This window comes from Thalassophryne amazonica, chromosome 9 (assembly GCF_902500255.1).
Source record: "Thalassophryne amazonica chromosome 9, fThaAma1.1, whole genome shotgun sequence".
Taxonomy (NCBI): domain Eukaryota; kingdom Metazoa; phylum Chordata; class Actinopteri; order Batrachoidiformes; family Batrachoididae; genus Thalassophryne; species Thalassophryne amazonica.
In genome coordinates this window covers 9,746,446-9,763,144 of record NC_047111.1, presented here as the reverse complement: position 1 = coordinate 9,763,144, position 16,699 = coordinate 9,746,446, and the positions used below count along the sequence as shown (strand labels likewise).

General features: G+C 40.8%; 1 protein-coding gene across 1 annotated transcript; it reads left to right on the top strand.

The window, feature by feature from the left end:
- The first annotated feature begins 380 nt into the window (after positions 1-380).
- Positions 381-12,079, top strand: LOC117517267 (enteropeptidase-like). Its single transcript, XM_034178214.1, has 6 exons — positions 381-493; positions 568-689; positions 10,756-10,823; positions 10,954-11,096; positions 11,316-11,510; positions 11,880-12,079. Exons 1-6 carry the CDS (start codon positions 382-384, stop codon positions 12,077-12,079), a joined length of 840 nt encoding a protein of 279 aa, XP_034034105.1. The 5' UTR covers position 381.
- The last annotated feature ends 4,620 nt before the right edge of the window (positions 12,080-16,699 follow it).

The following is a 16,699-nucleotide window of genomic DNA, read 5'->3' as shown; positions in this document are numbered from 1 at the left end:
TTATTGGACCTTTTTAAAAATTAAAACATAACTAACAGAGATTCACACAGTGTCTGAAGGTCAGGTGATTAATTTTTCACAACCTTATCTTCAGGGCCGCCTTGTTCTCCTTATCAGTGGAAGTTTGATAGGATTAAAGGTCAGAGTCCACACAGATGCAGGACTTGGATTCTGTTCACTCAGAAAACAAACATTTGATGAAGAGAACAACATCTGTGAGCTTTACAGCAGGTAAAACACAATATAACCAAACTACAGCTTGTTCAAAACCAGTGATCTGACCATTTAGCAGCTAACATTTATTAGTGGAGGCTCTGATGTGTGTCTAAAAGTCTTAACGTTTGCCAACAGAAGGTTCTGATGTGTTTATAGTCCAGCAGGATGAGAAGGCAATGGTCACCTGTGGAGGTTCTCCTCATAGTCGTGGTTTTGGTTCTGACCATTTGTTGCATTGGACTGATTGTTGTTTCTTGGATCTCTCTCCAGCCTGAAGGTAAAACTATTTCTGGAACTCTAAAGAAAAAAGAAAGTAAATAAGTGTTAGAACTGCGGTATGTGTCTGCCCAGGAGCCATTGAGCCAGTGCTGAGTGGGAAGATGACAATCACAGGGGGCGCTGTTTTCTCTGAGGACCTGAGGAACTCCTCCAGTCTGCAGTTTAAATCGTTGGCCTTTGACATCCAGAATGTAGTAAGAATCCATCTTGTCTAAAGTACCTCAAAGTGATACTTGATTGAAAGTATCTTACCATAAAATTACTTTGGTAAAAGTTAGTCTCCTTTAAAAATATTACTTGAGTAAAAGTCTTAAAGTATCTGACATTTTCTGTACCTAAGTATCAAAAGTAAATTTGTCATATAAAATCAGTGGTGGGCACAGTTCTGCTAATCCGCTAACCACTAATTAGCAAAGCTAACATTTATTTTAGTGGATTGTTAGCAGATTAGCTTTTCCGCTAACTTTGAAAACCATCAGCAGACCAATTAGTTTGCACTAAATTTAGTTCCAATAACTTTCAGTCTGTTAACTTTTTTTTTTTTTTTTTTTACTTTCAACATGCTGACAGAGTGGGCAGGAGTCATGAAACGCAAAGCACCTTTCACTCATGGTTTCATTTAAAACCAACTAATTCCAGACAGTTTAGTGAAAATAACAGCAACTCTGTCATTTGACAAAGTGAAAATATCAGCTATATGTTTTAATTCTAAAGTAATGCACGAATTCTGAAGGTTTGACGTGAAACAGACCATGTGCCGAAACATATTATGGGAAAATTCAAATGACCTACCCTCATCACTTCCTCCTCCCCCCTCCGTCAAAATGCAGAGAACGCTGCTATCTACTGGATGGGAGTGTAAATAGACCACCATATTCAGAACGTCTCAATATAGGTGGATCACAGATCACAGGCATTGTTAAAACCAACACACAAGTTACAGTAACTTTACAGGGGGTGTCAAAATTGGCATGTTTTTTATTCCAGTTTCACAACAGTATATAATTTTAAAGTACCACAATTCGCCCCACTGAGATATCCCTGAATCCCTTGCTCACCAGATAGTTGCTGCAGTCAAAATAACACTGAGAAACTATATGAAGACAATTGCAAATGAACATTATTTTTAACAGATTGCTGCATGAGACCCTGAAAACCTGCTAAAACAAATATTCCAAATATTCCATATTGGCTATATTTAACCTACGTGGAACTTCATAAACACAAACCAAATTTCAAACATTTTATATATATATTACTCTGGAACAAACAGTGCTGTAAAGGACAATCAGCAGGTTGCGAAAGAGCAAACTTCGATTTCCTCCAGAATGAGATGAACGTGATGCAATTGCGGCTCACGGCGATTCCCCGCCCACTGTAAATTTCTCGCAGGTTTACATAAAACAAGCACGATCACAACATCTATAAACCCAGATAATATATTCACAAGAGTTTTAGGCACAATATACAAAGAGTTCATGGTTGGGTCATTAATGCTGTTGTTTGTGTGCAGTGCAGTGGTTAAATAGCAGCCTGATCAGACTGTCTCAATGCGAACTCTCTGAAATTTTGTGACATTTTGCGGGATTTGAAACCTCAGATACAAATTACAGTTGGTCTATTTACACTCCCATCCAGTTGATGACAGTGTTCTCTGCATTTTGACGGGGGGCAGGGGAGTGATGAGAGCAGGTCATTTGAATTCTCACACTAATGCCTTTCGGCACATGTGTCTGTTGAGTATCAAACCTTCAAAATACGTGCATTACTTTAAAACTAAATCATATAGCTGATGTTTCACTTTGTAAAATCAACAGAGGTGATATTAATTTTGATAACTTGTCTGAATTCAATTTCAACTTTTTATTTATATAGTGCCAAACCACAACAAGTTTGCCTCAAGGCGCTTCACACAAGTAAGGTCTAACCTTAGCAACCCCCAGAGCAACAGTGGTAAGGAAAAACTCCCTCTGAGGAAGAAACCTCAAGCAGACCAGACTCAAAGGGGAGACCCTCTGCTTGGACCATGATACAGACATAAATTACAGAATAATTCATTAAACGAATATACAGGAAATGTTGCCGGTGCACAGGATGGAACAAATACCACACCCATCTCTAGATGGAGCTGCACCTCAAACATAGAAAAGAAAAAAAAGCATAATCAAGCATCGGAAAGACAGCAAATACAGTATAATTTGTCAGCATTAAACAACGAGAAAAACAGAAAAAATACTAAGGTGATCACCGGCCACTAGCCCTAAGCTTCACTAAAAGACCCAGAATTTAGGTAAAGTTGAGGCCGTGGCACACTCCGTTTTCTAATAAAATGAATTAAAGAGTAAAAAGTGTAAAAATATACGATACCGGTATGCTAGCCATACGAAAGGGAAATTAAGTGCATCTTAAGTCTGGACTTGAAAGTCTCCACAGAATCTGACTGTTTTATTGATGCAGGGAGATCATTCCACAGAACAGGGGCACGATAAGTGAAAGCTCTATGACCTGCAGACTTCTTATTCACCCTAGGGACACTAAGTAGACCTGCACCCTGAGAAAGCAAAGCCCGGGCCGGTACGTAAGGTTTAATTAGGTCAGATAAGTAGGGAAGTGCCAGTCCGAGAACAATTTTATAGGTTAGTAGCAGAAACTTAAAATCTGACCTCACTGGGACAGGAAGCCAGTGAAGAGATGCCGAAATGGGGGTAATGTGGTCGAACCTTCTGCTTCATGTCAAAACTGGCAGCAATGTTTTGAACCAGTTGGAGAGCCCTAATGCTGAACTGTGGTAAACCAGAAAATAGAACATTGCAGTAGTCCAATCTGGAAGAGATAAACACATGAATCAGGGTCTCAGCATCACCCAGAGACAGGATGGGATGAATCTCGCTATATTTCACAGGTGGAAGAAAACAGTCCTCGTAATATTTCTAGTGTGGAGGTCAAATAACGTAGGATCAAAAATTAGTTAGGAATTAGTTTGTTTAAAATTTTAACCATAAGTCAAAACTGCCTTGCTGTGCAAGACTTCTGTGACACATCTACAAGAGTGTATGGCTGTGAAAATAAATGATTTATTTATTATATAAATCTGTGCCATTTTTCTTCTCTCTGGTCACCAGTCTCTTTTGCTCAGAGAAGGCTGATCTTAGACAGAAGCGCTGGCTCGCTGTTGTTTGTGACTGCCTTTGAATTTATTCAGAAATATCATTAGCTGCCAGTGTATGAGTCCAAACTTAAAGTTAGCAGTTTAGCTTTTAAATGTAACTTCTGCTAAATGTTTTAGGAGTTTTTCAGTTTAGCGTTATAAAAGTTAACTTTTGAGTTAGCGGATTAACTATTATCAAAGCTAACTTTTTGGTTAGTTGTGCCCAGCACTGTACAACCCCAATTCCAACGAAGTTGGGACATTGTGTAAAATGTAAATAAAAACAGAATACAATGATTTTCAAATCCTCTTCATCCTATATTCAATTGAATACACCACAAAGACAAGAAATTTAATGTTCAAACTGATAAACTTTATTGTTGTTGTGCAAATATTTGCTCATTTTGAAATGGATGCCTGCAACACGTTTCAAAAGAGCAGGGACGGGGCAACAAAAGACTGGGAAAGTTGATGAATGCTCAAAGAACACCTAACTGGAAACCGGTGAGTGTCATGATTGGGTATAAAATGAACATCTCCAAAAGGCTCAGTCGTTCACAAGCAAAGATGGGGTGAGGATCACTACTTTGTGAACAACTGTGTAAAAAAAAGTCTAACAGCTTAAGAACAATGTTTCTCAATTTCAATTCAATTTCAATTCAATTTATTTCCTTTATATAGCGCCGAATCACAACAGAGTTGCCTCAAGGCGCTTCACACAGGTAAGGTCTAACCTTACCAACCCCCAGAGCAACAGTGGTAAGGAAAAACTCCCTCTGAGGAAGAAACCTCAAGCAGACCAGACTCAAAGGGGTGACCCTCTGCTTGGGCCATGCTACAAACATAAATTACAGAAATAATTCACAGAACAATTCACGGACGAATATACAAGAATTGCTGTTGGTGCACAGGACAGGAGGATCGCCAACACAAACACAACCCGATCTCTGAATGGAGCTGCACCTTAAACAGAGAAAAAACAGAATCAGGCATCAGAAAGATAAAAAATACTGTATAATTTGCCAGCATTAATCAACAAGAAAAACAGAAGAAATACTAAGGTGATCGCCGGCCGCTCATTCATTCATTCTCAACATTCAATTACAAAGAATTTAGGGATTCCATCATCTACAGCCCATAATATAATTATTCAGAGAATCTAGTGAACTTTCTACACGTAAGCGGCAAACCAACATTAAATGCCCGTGACCTTCGACCCCTCATGTGGCACTGCATTAAAAACCGACATCATTGTGTAAACGATCTTACCACATCGGCTCAGGAACACTTCAGAAAACCATTGTCAGTTAACACAGTTCATCGCTACATCTCAAGTGCAAGTTAAAACTCTACCATACAAAGCGAAAGCCATACAACAACATCCAGAAACGCCGCCACCTTCTCTGGGCCCGAGCTCATTTGAAATGGACAGACGCAAAGTGGAAAAGTGTGCTGTGGTGTGATGAGTCCACATTTCAAATTGTTTTTGGAAATCATGGACATCGTGTCCTCCAGACAAAAAGAGGAAAAAGACCATCCAGATGGTTACCAGCGCAAAGTTCAAAAGCCAGCATCTGTGATGGTATGGGTTTGTGTTAGTGCCCATGGCATGGACAACTTACACATCTGTGATGGCACCATCAATGCTGAAAGGTACATCCAGGTTTTGGAGCAACACATGCTGCCATCCAAGCAACGTCTTTTTCAGGGATGTCCCTGCTTATTTCAGCAAGACAATGCCAAGACACATTCTGCACATGTTACAACAGCTTGGCTTCGTAGTAATAGAGTGCGGGTACGAGACTGGCCCGCCTGCAGTCCAGACCTGTCGCCCACTGAAAATGTGTGGCGCATTATGAAGTGCAAAATACGACAGCAGAGACCCCGCACTGTTGAACAACTGAAGTCGTACATCAAGCAAGAATGGGAAAGAATTCCACCTATAAAGCTTCAACAATTAGTGTCCTCAGTTCCCAAACGCTTATTGAGTGTTGTTAGAAGGAAAGCTGGGACAGTGGTAAACATACCACTGAACCACTTTTGAAACGTGTTGCAGGCAATAAATAACAATAAAGTTTATCAGTTTGAACATTAAATATCTTGTCTTTGTGGTGTATTCAATTGAATATAGGTTGAAGAGGATTTGAAAATCATTGTATTCTGTTTTTATTTACATTTATACACAACGTCCCAACTTCATTGGAATTGGGGTTGTATAAAATATACTGTAAGCAAAAGTATTAAGTAAAAGTAAAATCCAAAACGAGTGGAGAGTGAAACAGCGACATGAAAAGAAAGACAGTGTGGTGTCTGGAGAAATCAGGAGGGGGCCTCAGCCCCTATGAAAGGCTAGATCTGCCTCTGGGGGAGCAGTTGGTGTTGGTGACAGGATGAGTGAGTAACAGGTGGGTGTATAGGGTGTCTCAAAAAATGTACCAAAAAGTACTCTGAAATCTGAATACCAGGAAATGGTTTTATTGGGAAATAATGTTGTTTTTCTCATTTCAGCAACCCTAAAGTTTGTTCTGCAAGACATTAAAGTCCAGGAAAAAGGAATCCTAAAGGATCCTAATTCAGAGAACAAAAATCATGGAGTTCGGTGCAGCGCATCCTAAGGGCTGACTTGCATCTCCTTCCATACAAAATTCAGTCTCAGAGTGAACTAACTCCACAGCAAATGGCAAGGAGACTTGAATTTGCTCGGTGGTTTTCCAGAAAACGGGAGATGGATGATTTGTTTCTTAGGAAACTTCAGATGAGGAAGTTACATTGATCATGTGGTGCAAAAGATAAAGGGTAAACAAGGAAAGACTGAAGTAAAAACTGCATTGCAGAGAAACATTACCTGCTTCAGTCTCATGGTCAGGCAGAAAATGTCTGATAATATTTATTGGTTTTTCTGTGCTGTCAAAATACTTTTGGGTACACGTTTTTGAGATACCCTATATATAGCTGTAAATAAAAGTTGCTGTTCTTTTTCCTGGAAGCCCCACACACTTTTCTGTTAAACACAACAGCCAGGTTCTTGTCAAACAGACAAAGTCATTTATAGCACACAGTTGTGCCAAATTTAAGGAGAAATAAAAAAATAAATAAAAATAAAAAACAACTTTTCAGCACGTCTCCACAAACATTCATTCATCTTCCACCGCTTAGTCCAATTAAGGGTTGCGGGGGGCTGGAACCTATCCCAGCAGTCATAGAGCGCGAGGCAGGGTACACCCAGGACAGGACGCCAGTCTGTCACAGGGCCACAAAAAGACAAACAAACACAGACACACCCACACACACGCCTACGGACAATTTTTAAAGATCCCAGTCCACCTAACCCGCATGTCTTTGAATGTGGGAGGAAACCGGAGCACCCGGAGGAAACCCACGCAAACACGGGGAGAACATGCAAACTCCATCAATCAATCAATCAACTTTTTTCTTATATAGCGCCAAATCACAACAAACAGTTGCCCCAAGGCGCTCCATATTGTAAGGCAAGGCCATACAATAATTATAAAAAACCCCAACGGTCAAAACGACCCCCTATGAGCAAGCACTTGGCCACAGTGGGAAGGAAAAACTCCCTTTTAACAGGAAGAAACCTCCAGCAGAACCAGGCTCAGGGAGGGGCAGTCTTCTGCTGAGACTGGTTGGGGCTGAGGGAAAAAAACAGGAAAAAGACATGCCGTGAAGGGGGGCAGAGATCGATCACTAATGATTAAATGCAGAGTGATGCATACGGAGCAAAAAGAGAAAGAAACAGTGCATCATGGGAACCCCCCCACAATCTACGTCTAAAGCAGCATAACCAAGGGATGGTCCAGGGTCACCCGATCCAGCCCTAACTATAAGCCTTAGCGAAAAGGAAAGTTTTAAGCCTAATCTTAAAAGTAGAGAGGGTATCTGTCTCCCTGATCTGAATTGGGAGCTGGTTCCACAGGAGAGGAGCCTGAAAGCTGAAGGCTCTGCCTCCCATTCTACTCTTACAAACCCTAGGAACTACAAGTAAGCCCGCAGTCTGAGAGCGAAGCGCTCTAATGGGGTAATATGGTACTACGAGGTCCCTAAGATAAGATGGGACCTGATTATTCAAAACCTTATAAGTAAGAAGAAGAATTTTAAATTCTATTCTAGAATTAACAGGAAGCCAATGAAGAGAGGCCAACACGGGTGAGATATGCTCTCTCCTGCTAGTCCCCGTCAGTACTCTAGCTGCAGCATTCTGAACCAACTGAAGGCTTTTTAGGGAACTTTTAGGACAACCTGATAATAATGAATTACAATAGTCCAGCCTAGAGGAAATAAATGCATGAATTAGTTTTTCAGCATCACTCTGAGACAAGACCTTTCTGATTTTAGAAATATTGCGTAAATGCAAAAAGGCAGTCCTACATATTTGTTTAATATGCGCTTTGAATGACATATCCTGATCAAAAATGACTCCAAGATTTCTCACAGTATTACTAGAGATCAGGGAAATGCCATCCAGAGTAACGATCTGGTTAGACACCATGCTTCTAAGATTTGTGGGGCCAAGTACAATAACTTCAGTTTTATCTGAGTTTAAAAGCAGGAAATTAGAGGTCATCCATGTCTTTATGTCTGTAAGACAATCCTGCAGTTTAGCTAATTGGTGCGAATCCTCTGGCTTCATGGATAGATAAAGCTGGGTATCATCTGCGTAACAATGAAAATTTAAGCAATACCGTCTAATAATACTGCCTAAGGGAAGCATGTATAAAGTGAATAAAATTGGTCCTAGCACAGAACCTTGTGGAACTCCATAATTAACTTTAGTCTGTGAAGAAGATTCCCCATTTACATGAACAAACTGTAATCTATTAGACAAATATGATTCAAACCACCGCAGCGCAGTGCCTTTAATACCTATGACATGCTCTAATCTCTGTAATAAAAGTTTATGGTCAACAGTATCAAAAGCAGCACTGAGGTCCAACAGAAGAAGCACAGAGATAAGTCCACTGTCCGAAGCCATAAGAAGATCATTTGTAACCTTCACTAATGCTGTTTCTGTACTATGATGAATTCTAAAACCTGACTGAAACTCTTCAAATAGACCATTCCTCTGCAGGTGATCAGTTAGCTGTTTTACAACTACCCTCTCAAGAATCTTTGAGAGAAAAGGAAGGTTGGAGATTGGCCTATAATTAGCTAAGATAGCTGGGTCAAGTGATGGCTTTTTAAGTAATGGTTTAATTACTGCCACCTTAAAGGCCTGTGGTACATAACCAATTAACAAAGATAGATTGATCATATTTAAGATTGAAGCATTAAATAATGGTAGGACTTCCTTGAGCAGCCTGGCAGGAATGGGGTCTAATAAACATGTTGATGGTTTGGATGAAGTAACTAATGAAAATAACTCAGACAGAACAATCGGAGAGAAAGAGTCTAACCAAATACCGGCATCACTGAAAGCAGCCAAAGATAACGATACATCTTTGGGATGGTTATGAGTAATTTTTTCTCTAATAGTCAAAATTTTGTTAGCAAAGAAAGTCATGAAGTCATTACTAGTTAAAGTTAATGGAATACTCAGCTCAATAGAGCTCTGACTCTTTGTCAGCCTGGCTACAGTGCTGAAAAGAAACCTGGGGTTATTGTTATTTTCTTCAATTAGTGATGAGTAGAAAGATGTCCTAGCTTTACGGAGGGCTTTTTTATAGAGCAACAAACTCTTTTTCCAGGCTAAGTGAAGATCTTCTAAATTAGTGAGACGCCATTTCCTCTCCAACTTACGGGTTATCTGCTTTAAGCTACGAGTTTGTGAGTTATACCACGGAGTCAGACACTTCTGATTTAAAGCTCTCTTTTTCAGAGGAGCTACAGCATCCAAAGTTGTCTTCAAAGAGGATGCAAAACTATTGACGAGATACTCTATCTCACTTACAGAGTTTAGGTAGCTACTCTGCTCTGTGTTGGTATATGACATTAGAGAACATAAAGAAGGAATCATATCCTTAAACCTAGTTACAGCGCTTTCTGAAAGACTTCTAGTGTAATGAAACTTATTCCCCACTGCAGGGTAGTCCATCAGGGTAAATGTAAATGTTATTAAAAAATGATCAGACAGAAGGGAGTTTTCAGGGAATACTGTTAAGTCTTCTATTTCCATACCATAAGTCAGAACAAGATCTAAGATATGATTAAAGTGGTGGGTGGACTCATTTACTTTTTGAGCAAAGCCGATAGAGTCTAATAATAGATTAAATGCAGTGTTGAGGCTGTCATTCTCAGCATCTGTGTGGATGTTAAAATCGCCCACTATAATTATCTTATCTGAGCTAAGCACTAAGTCAGACAAAAGGTCTGATAATTCACAGAGAAACTCACAGTAACGACCAGGTGGACGATAGATAATAACAAATAAAACTGGTTTTTGGGACTTCCAATTTGGATGGACAAGACTAAGAGACAAGCTTTCAAATGAATTAAAGCTCTGTCTGGGTTTTTGATTAATTAATAAGCTGGAATGGAAGATTGCTGCTAATCCTCCGCCACGGCCCGTGCACACAGAAAGGCCACGGAAATTGAACCCACGACCTTCTCGCTGTGAGGCAACAGTGCTAACCACTAAGCCACCGTGCTGCCCGTCTCCACAAACATTTCAAATAAAATGAAACAGCCACGCTGGCCATTTTTGTCGGTACTGAAGTTTTCCCCTTAACTAAGACCGTACACTGGACTGTAGCGGGAGCCGATCCGTGTCTGTATGTGTGTGCGTTTGGAGTTCAAAGCGCAGATGGTTTTCACCCTCCACAGTCTCCTCAGCAAGGCGCAGATTCAACTTGTCATCTTTTATATTTTTGTCTTTTAAATGTGTTGTGTGTCAAACACTGTTTAAGGGAAATGTAGTGAAGTGAAAGTGAAAGTCACCAGAAATGTAAATAACGAAGTAAAGTACAGATACGTCAAAATTCTACTTAAGTACAGTTAGGAAGTATGTCTACTTCATTACATTACAACACTGGTGAGAATGCTCACTCTTCTTTCGATGATGTCACAGTGATGTTGAGTTGTGCTTCTGCAGATAAAGCAGAAAAAATATTTGATGAAACCAAGCACATCATTACTGACAGTGCACCTTTGATCTTCAGGTGTCCAAGGCATTCAGCGGCGGTGAGCTCAGACACGGCTTCAGGTCCTGTCAGGTGTTAAGCTTCAGGTTTGAACAGAACAAAATCAACAACTTTTCCTGATCGACCAACTCTGGAACTTCACTTTCTATCAATGATTATTTGTGATACGTAATCAGCGAACTGATCATATTCATTGGTCTATCTGTTTGCACACAGCCAGGGCAGTGTGGTTGTGACCTTTGACCTCTGGTTCTATCTGCTGGTTACGGTGAAGCAGGTGAAACAGGAACTGGAGGCAGGGCTACAGCAAATTGACACAGGAGGATTGATTATTGACAGAAGCAGCATTCAAATCACAGGTAACAAAGTCAGGAATTCTAACAGGGATGAACCAAGAAGAACAAAAGTCAAATTTCATTGTTGTTGTGCAGAAAAGTTCAGATGTTATAGCAGCACCATATTTTCCAGAGTATAAGTTTTGTTTTGTTTTTTGTTTTTTTCAGTTTTAGAGGTCCTGTGACTTATAGTCCAGTGCAACGTATTTACAAAAAAATCACAATTCCCCTATTATCTTTAAGGCCACTTCACACATAACATGAAGTTCAGTGAATCAGGCGGACACAGGCCGAATGGGCAAGACCCAAAAACTTCCAGCCTCAGTCGGGATGGACAGATGGTTGGACAGCCGTGCACGGATGCCATACGATCCTGCGGTAATAGTTTTGTGCATGAGCGTGTGCACGCACACAAACACAGTGTGACCATGGTGAGAGGTGTGAAACCACATCACTCTGTCACAGCGTTGTACAAATGTTCATAAATCAAAGAAAAGGGACAAAATAATAAGAGACAGAACATTATAAGAACAATGATTGTACCATTTAAATGTGAGCCAATCATGTTACTGGTAATGATGTTTAATTGATTATTTATGACTTGATGCTTGATGATGTGTTGGAATTGAGAAAACAAATGGATTTCTTTTTGTCTGTTAAAATACTTAGTTCTTGTTATGAAGAGCAAATTATCATCCTTCTGTTCCTTTTTGTTCAAGAACCATGCCCATGGGCATAAACAAGGAATTAATGGAATTACATGAATGAGATGAAATAAAAACATCCCTCTCTCCCTTCCACACGCAGTGACCGGAGCTCAGGCCACCGAAGTTCATGGCTGCTGCGGGCCACCTGCCTGGAGCAGCTCTGATCCGCACAGGTGTGAGGCATCCATGCATTCACATTATGAACACATCACCCAGCCACACAGAGGGTCCAAGCGTCCAGCTGCCTCTGGTCGCCTGGCGTGCGGCACGCCAAAGGACATCATGTCATGTGGACTATAACTTATGTGGTGGACATGACATTAGCCTTGCCAGCTGGCTGATCACAAAGATCACACAGATCATTTCAGATGGCCCAGCCTAGCTGTGTGGTCATCATCATGCGTGCTGAGACGTGGCTGGCAGTGATTTCTTTCTCATTTTTATTTTTCCCATTGTTGCCATTGTTTGCATACATGCATGCACCACTGTGCCTTGTCAATGAGTGATTGGAACATATGTGACAATATGTGTTCCCCAGCTTTGTGTTGCAGTGACGTGGCGGTCAGCTGCGATGTGGAGCAGCGCAAAGAGCTGCACAAATGGTGGTTAGCTCCCTCCCTGCTTGATTTTGACTGACATCCAACCCATGACGTGATTACATGTCAACCACAGTCCCCTGACAAATGCATAACTCTAGGTGCATGTGATCATGTGTGATATGGACATCACATCACCAACAAGTGACACCCCCCCCGTCCAGTACAGCAAAGTGCTCACTGGTGGTTGGCTCTCACTGCGGTATTGTATCACTTCCTGTTCCGGAGCACAGCGGTGTTTTTCTGTATCTGTTAGCTGTTTATTCTGCGCAGTTAGATTGATCTAGTTATCTAGATTACGATTTGTTTCCCAGTGTAATCTTTACGTGCCTTAACTAAAGCACTCCTTCTGCTGAATCACCTCTAAATTATTTACACATTATTCACTTTGCGTGTTTTTAGGAATCCGCTAGCTTAGCGCAGCTACTAGCTCTTAGCCGGTTTAGCATGGCGGCTTCTCCTGTCTCTCCCGCACTTTTCTGCTCTGGGTGTGAAATGTTTAGTTATTCCTCGGCCTCCTTTAGCAGTAACGGTACTTGTAATAAGTGTAGCTTATTCGTAGCTTTGGAGGCCAGGCTGGGTGAATTGGAGACTCGGCTCCGCACCGTGGAAAATTCTACAGCTAGCCAGGCCCCTGTAGTCGGTGCGGACCAAGGTAGCTTAGCCGCCGTTAGTTACCCCCTGGCAGATCCCGAGCAGCCGGGAAAGCAGGCTGACTGGGTGACTGTGAGGAGGAAGCGTAGCCCTAAACAGAAGCCCCGTGTACACCGTCAACCCGTTCACATCTCTAACCGTTTTTCCCCACTCGACGACACACCCGCCGAGGATCAAACTCTGGTTATTGGCGACTCTGTTTTGCGAAATGTGAAGTTAGCGACACCAGCAACCATAGTCAATTGTCTTCCAGGGGCCAGAGCAGGCGACATTGAAGGAAATTTGAAACTGCTGGCTAAGGCTAAGCGTAAATTTGGTAAGATTGTAATTCACGTCGGCAGTAATGACACCCGGTTACGCCAATCGGAGGTCACTAAAATTAACATTAAATCGGTGTGTAACTTTGCAAAAACAATGTCGGACTCTGTAGTTTTCTCTGGGCCCCTCCCCAATCAGACCGGGAGTGACATGTTTAGCCGCATGTTCTCCTTGAATTGCTGGCTGTCTGAGTGGTGTCCAAAAAATGAGGTGGGCTTCATAGATAATTGGCAAAGCTTCTGGGGAAAACCTGGTCTTGTTAGGAGAGACGGCATCCATCCCACTTTGGATGGAGCAGCTCTCATTTCTAGAAATCTGGCCAATTTTCTTAAATCCTCCAAACCGTGACTATCCAGGGTTGGGACCAGGAAGCAGAGTTGTAGTCTTACACACCTCTCTGCAGCTTCTCTCCCCCTGCCATCCCCTCATTACCCCATCCCCGTAGAGACGGTGCCTGCTCCCAGACTACCAATAACCAGCAAAAATCTATTTAAGCATAAAAATTCAAAAAGAAAAAATAATATAGCACCTTCAACTGCACCACAGACTAAAACAGTTAAATGTGGTCTATTAAACATTAGGTCTCTCTCTTCTAAGTCCCTGTTGGTAAATGATATAATAATTGATCAACATATTGATTTATTCTGCCTTACAGAAACCTGGTTACAGCAGGATGAATATGTTAGTTTAAATGAGTCAACACCCCCGAGTCACACTAACTGTCAGAATGCTCGTAGCACGGGCCGGGGCGGAGGATTAGCAGCAATCTTCCATTCCAGCTTATTAATTAATCAAAAACCCAGACAGAGCTAAAAAACAGTTTTATTTGTTATTATCTATCGTCCACCTGGTCGTTACTGTGAGTTTCTCTGTGAATTTTCAGACCTTTTGTCTGACTTAGTGCTTAGCTCAGATAAGATAATTATAGTGGGCAATTTTAACATCCACACAGATGCTGAGAATGACAGCCTCAACACTGCATTTAATCTATTATTAGACTCTATTGGCTTTGCTCAAAAAGTAAATGAGTCCACCCACCACTTTAATCATATCTTAGATCTTGTTCTGACTTATGGTATGGAAATAGAAGACTTAACAGTATTCCCTGAAAACTCCCTTCTGTCTGATCATTTACATTTACTCTGATGGACTACCCAGCAGTGGGGAATAAGTTTCATTACACTAGAAGTCTTTCAGAAAGCGCTGTAATATGATTCCTTCTTTATGTTCTCTAATGCCATATACCAACACAGTGCAGAGTAGCTACCTAAACTCTGTAAGTGAGATAGAGTATCTCGTCAATAGTTTTACATCCTCATTGAAGACAACTTTGGATGCTGTAGCTCCTCTAAAAAAGAGAGCTTTAAATCAGAAGTGCCTGACTCCGTGGTATAACTCACAAACTCGTAGCTTAAAGCAGATAACCCGTAAGTTGGAGAGGAAATGGCGTCTCACTAATTTAGAAGATCTTCACTTAGCCTGGAAAAAGAGTCTGTTGCTCTATAAAAAAAGCCCTCCGTAAAGCTAGGACATCTTTCTACTCATCACTAATTGAAGAAAATAAGAACAACCCCAGGTTTCTTTTCAGCACTGTAGCCAGGCTGACAAAGAGTCAGAGCTCTATTGAGCTGAGTATTCCATTAACTTTAACTAGTAATGACTTCATGATTTTCTTTGCTAACAAAATTTTAACTATTAGAGAAAAAATTACTCATAACCATCCCAAAGACGTATCGTTATCTTTGGCTGCTTTCAGTGATGCCGGTATTTGGTTAGACTCTTTCTCTCCGATTGTTCTGTCTGAGTTATTTTCATTAGTTACTTCATCCAAACCATCAACATGTTTATTAGACCCCATTCCTACCAGGCTGCTCAAGGAAGCCCTACCATTATTTAATGCTTCGATCTTAAATATGATCAATCTATCTTTGTTAGTTGGCTATGTACCACAGGCTTTTAAGGTGGCAGTAATTAAACCATTACTTAAAAAGCCATCACTTGACCCAGCTATCTTAGCTAATTATAGGCCAATCTCCAACCTTCCTTTTCTCTCAAAAATTCTTGAAAGGGTAGTTGTAAAACAGCTAACTGATCATCTGCAGAGGAATGCTCTATTTGAAGAGTTTCAGTCAGGTTTTAGAATTCATCATAGTACAGAAACAGCATTAGTGAAGGTTACAAATGATCTTCTTATGGCCTCGGACAGTGGACTCATCTCTGTGCTTGTTCTGTTAGACCTCAGTGCTACTTTTGATACTGTTGACCATAAAATTTTATTACAGAGATTAGAGCATGCCATAGGTATTAAAGGCACTGCGCTGCGGTGGTTTGAATCATATTTGTCTAATAGATTACAATTTGTTCATGTAAATGGGGAATCTTCTTCACAGACTAAAGTTAATTATGGAGTTCCACAAGGTTCTGTGCTAGGACCAATTTTATTCACTTTATACATGCTTCCCTTAGGCAGTATTATTAGACGGTATTGCTTGAATTTTCATTGTTACGCAGATGATACCCAGCTTTATCTATCCATGAAGCCAGAGGACACACACCAATTAGCTAAACTGCAGGATTGTCTTACAGACATAAAGACATGGATGACCTCTAATTTCCTGCTTTTAAACTCAGATAAAACTGAAGTTATTGTACTTGGCCCCACAAATCTTAGAAGCATGGTGTCTAACCAGATCTTTACTCTGGATGGCATTTCCCTGACCTCTAGTAATACTGTGAGAAATCTTGGAGTCATTTTTGATCAGGATATGTCATTCAAAGCGCATATTAAACAAATATGTAGGACTGCCTTTTTGCATTTACGCAATATCTCTAAAATCAGAAAGGTCTTGTCTCAGAGTGATGCTGAAAAACTAATTCATGCATTTATTTCCTCTAGGCTGGACTATTGTAATTCTTTATTATCAGGTTGTCCTAAAAGTTCCCTAAAAAGCCTTCAGTTAATTCAAAATGCTGCAGCTAGAGTACTGACGGGGACTAGCAGGAGAGAGCATATCTCACCCATGTTGGCCTCTCTTCATTGGCTTCCTGTTAATTCTAGAATAGAATTTAAAATTCTTCTTCTTACTTATAAGGTTTTGAATAATCAGGTCCCATCTTATCTCAGGGACCTCGTAGTACCATATCACCCTAATAGAGCGCTTCGCTCTCAGACTGCAGGCTTACTTGTAGTTCCTAGGGTTTGTAAGAGTAGAATGGGAGGCAGAGCCTTCAGCTTTCAGGCTCCTCTCCTGTGGAACCAGCTCCCAATTCAGATCAGGGAGACAGATACCCTCTCTACTTTTAAGATTAGGCTTAAAACTTTCCTTTTCGCTAAGGCTTATAGTTAGGGCTG

Excerpts from the sequence above, each read along its gene's own strand:
- LOC117517267 (XM_034178214.1), top strand. The coding sequence starts at position 382 with ATGAGAAGGCAATGGTCACCTGTGGAGGTTCTCCTCATAGTCGTGGTT. Across the intron at positions 494-567 it reads GATCTCTCTCCAGCCTGAAG|GAGCCATTGAGCCAGTGCTG; the intron begins GTAAAACTATTT and ends GTGTCTGCCCAG. Across the intron at positions 690-10,755 it reads CCTTTGACATCCAGAATGTA|GTGTCCAAGGCATTCAGCGG; the intron begins GTAAGAATCCAT and ends TTTGATCTTCAG.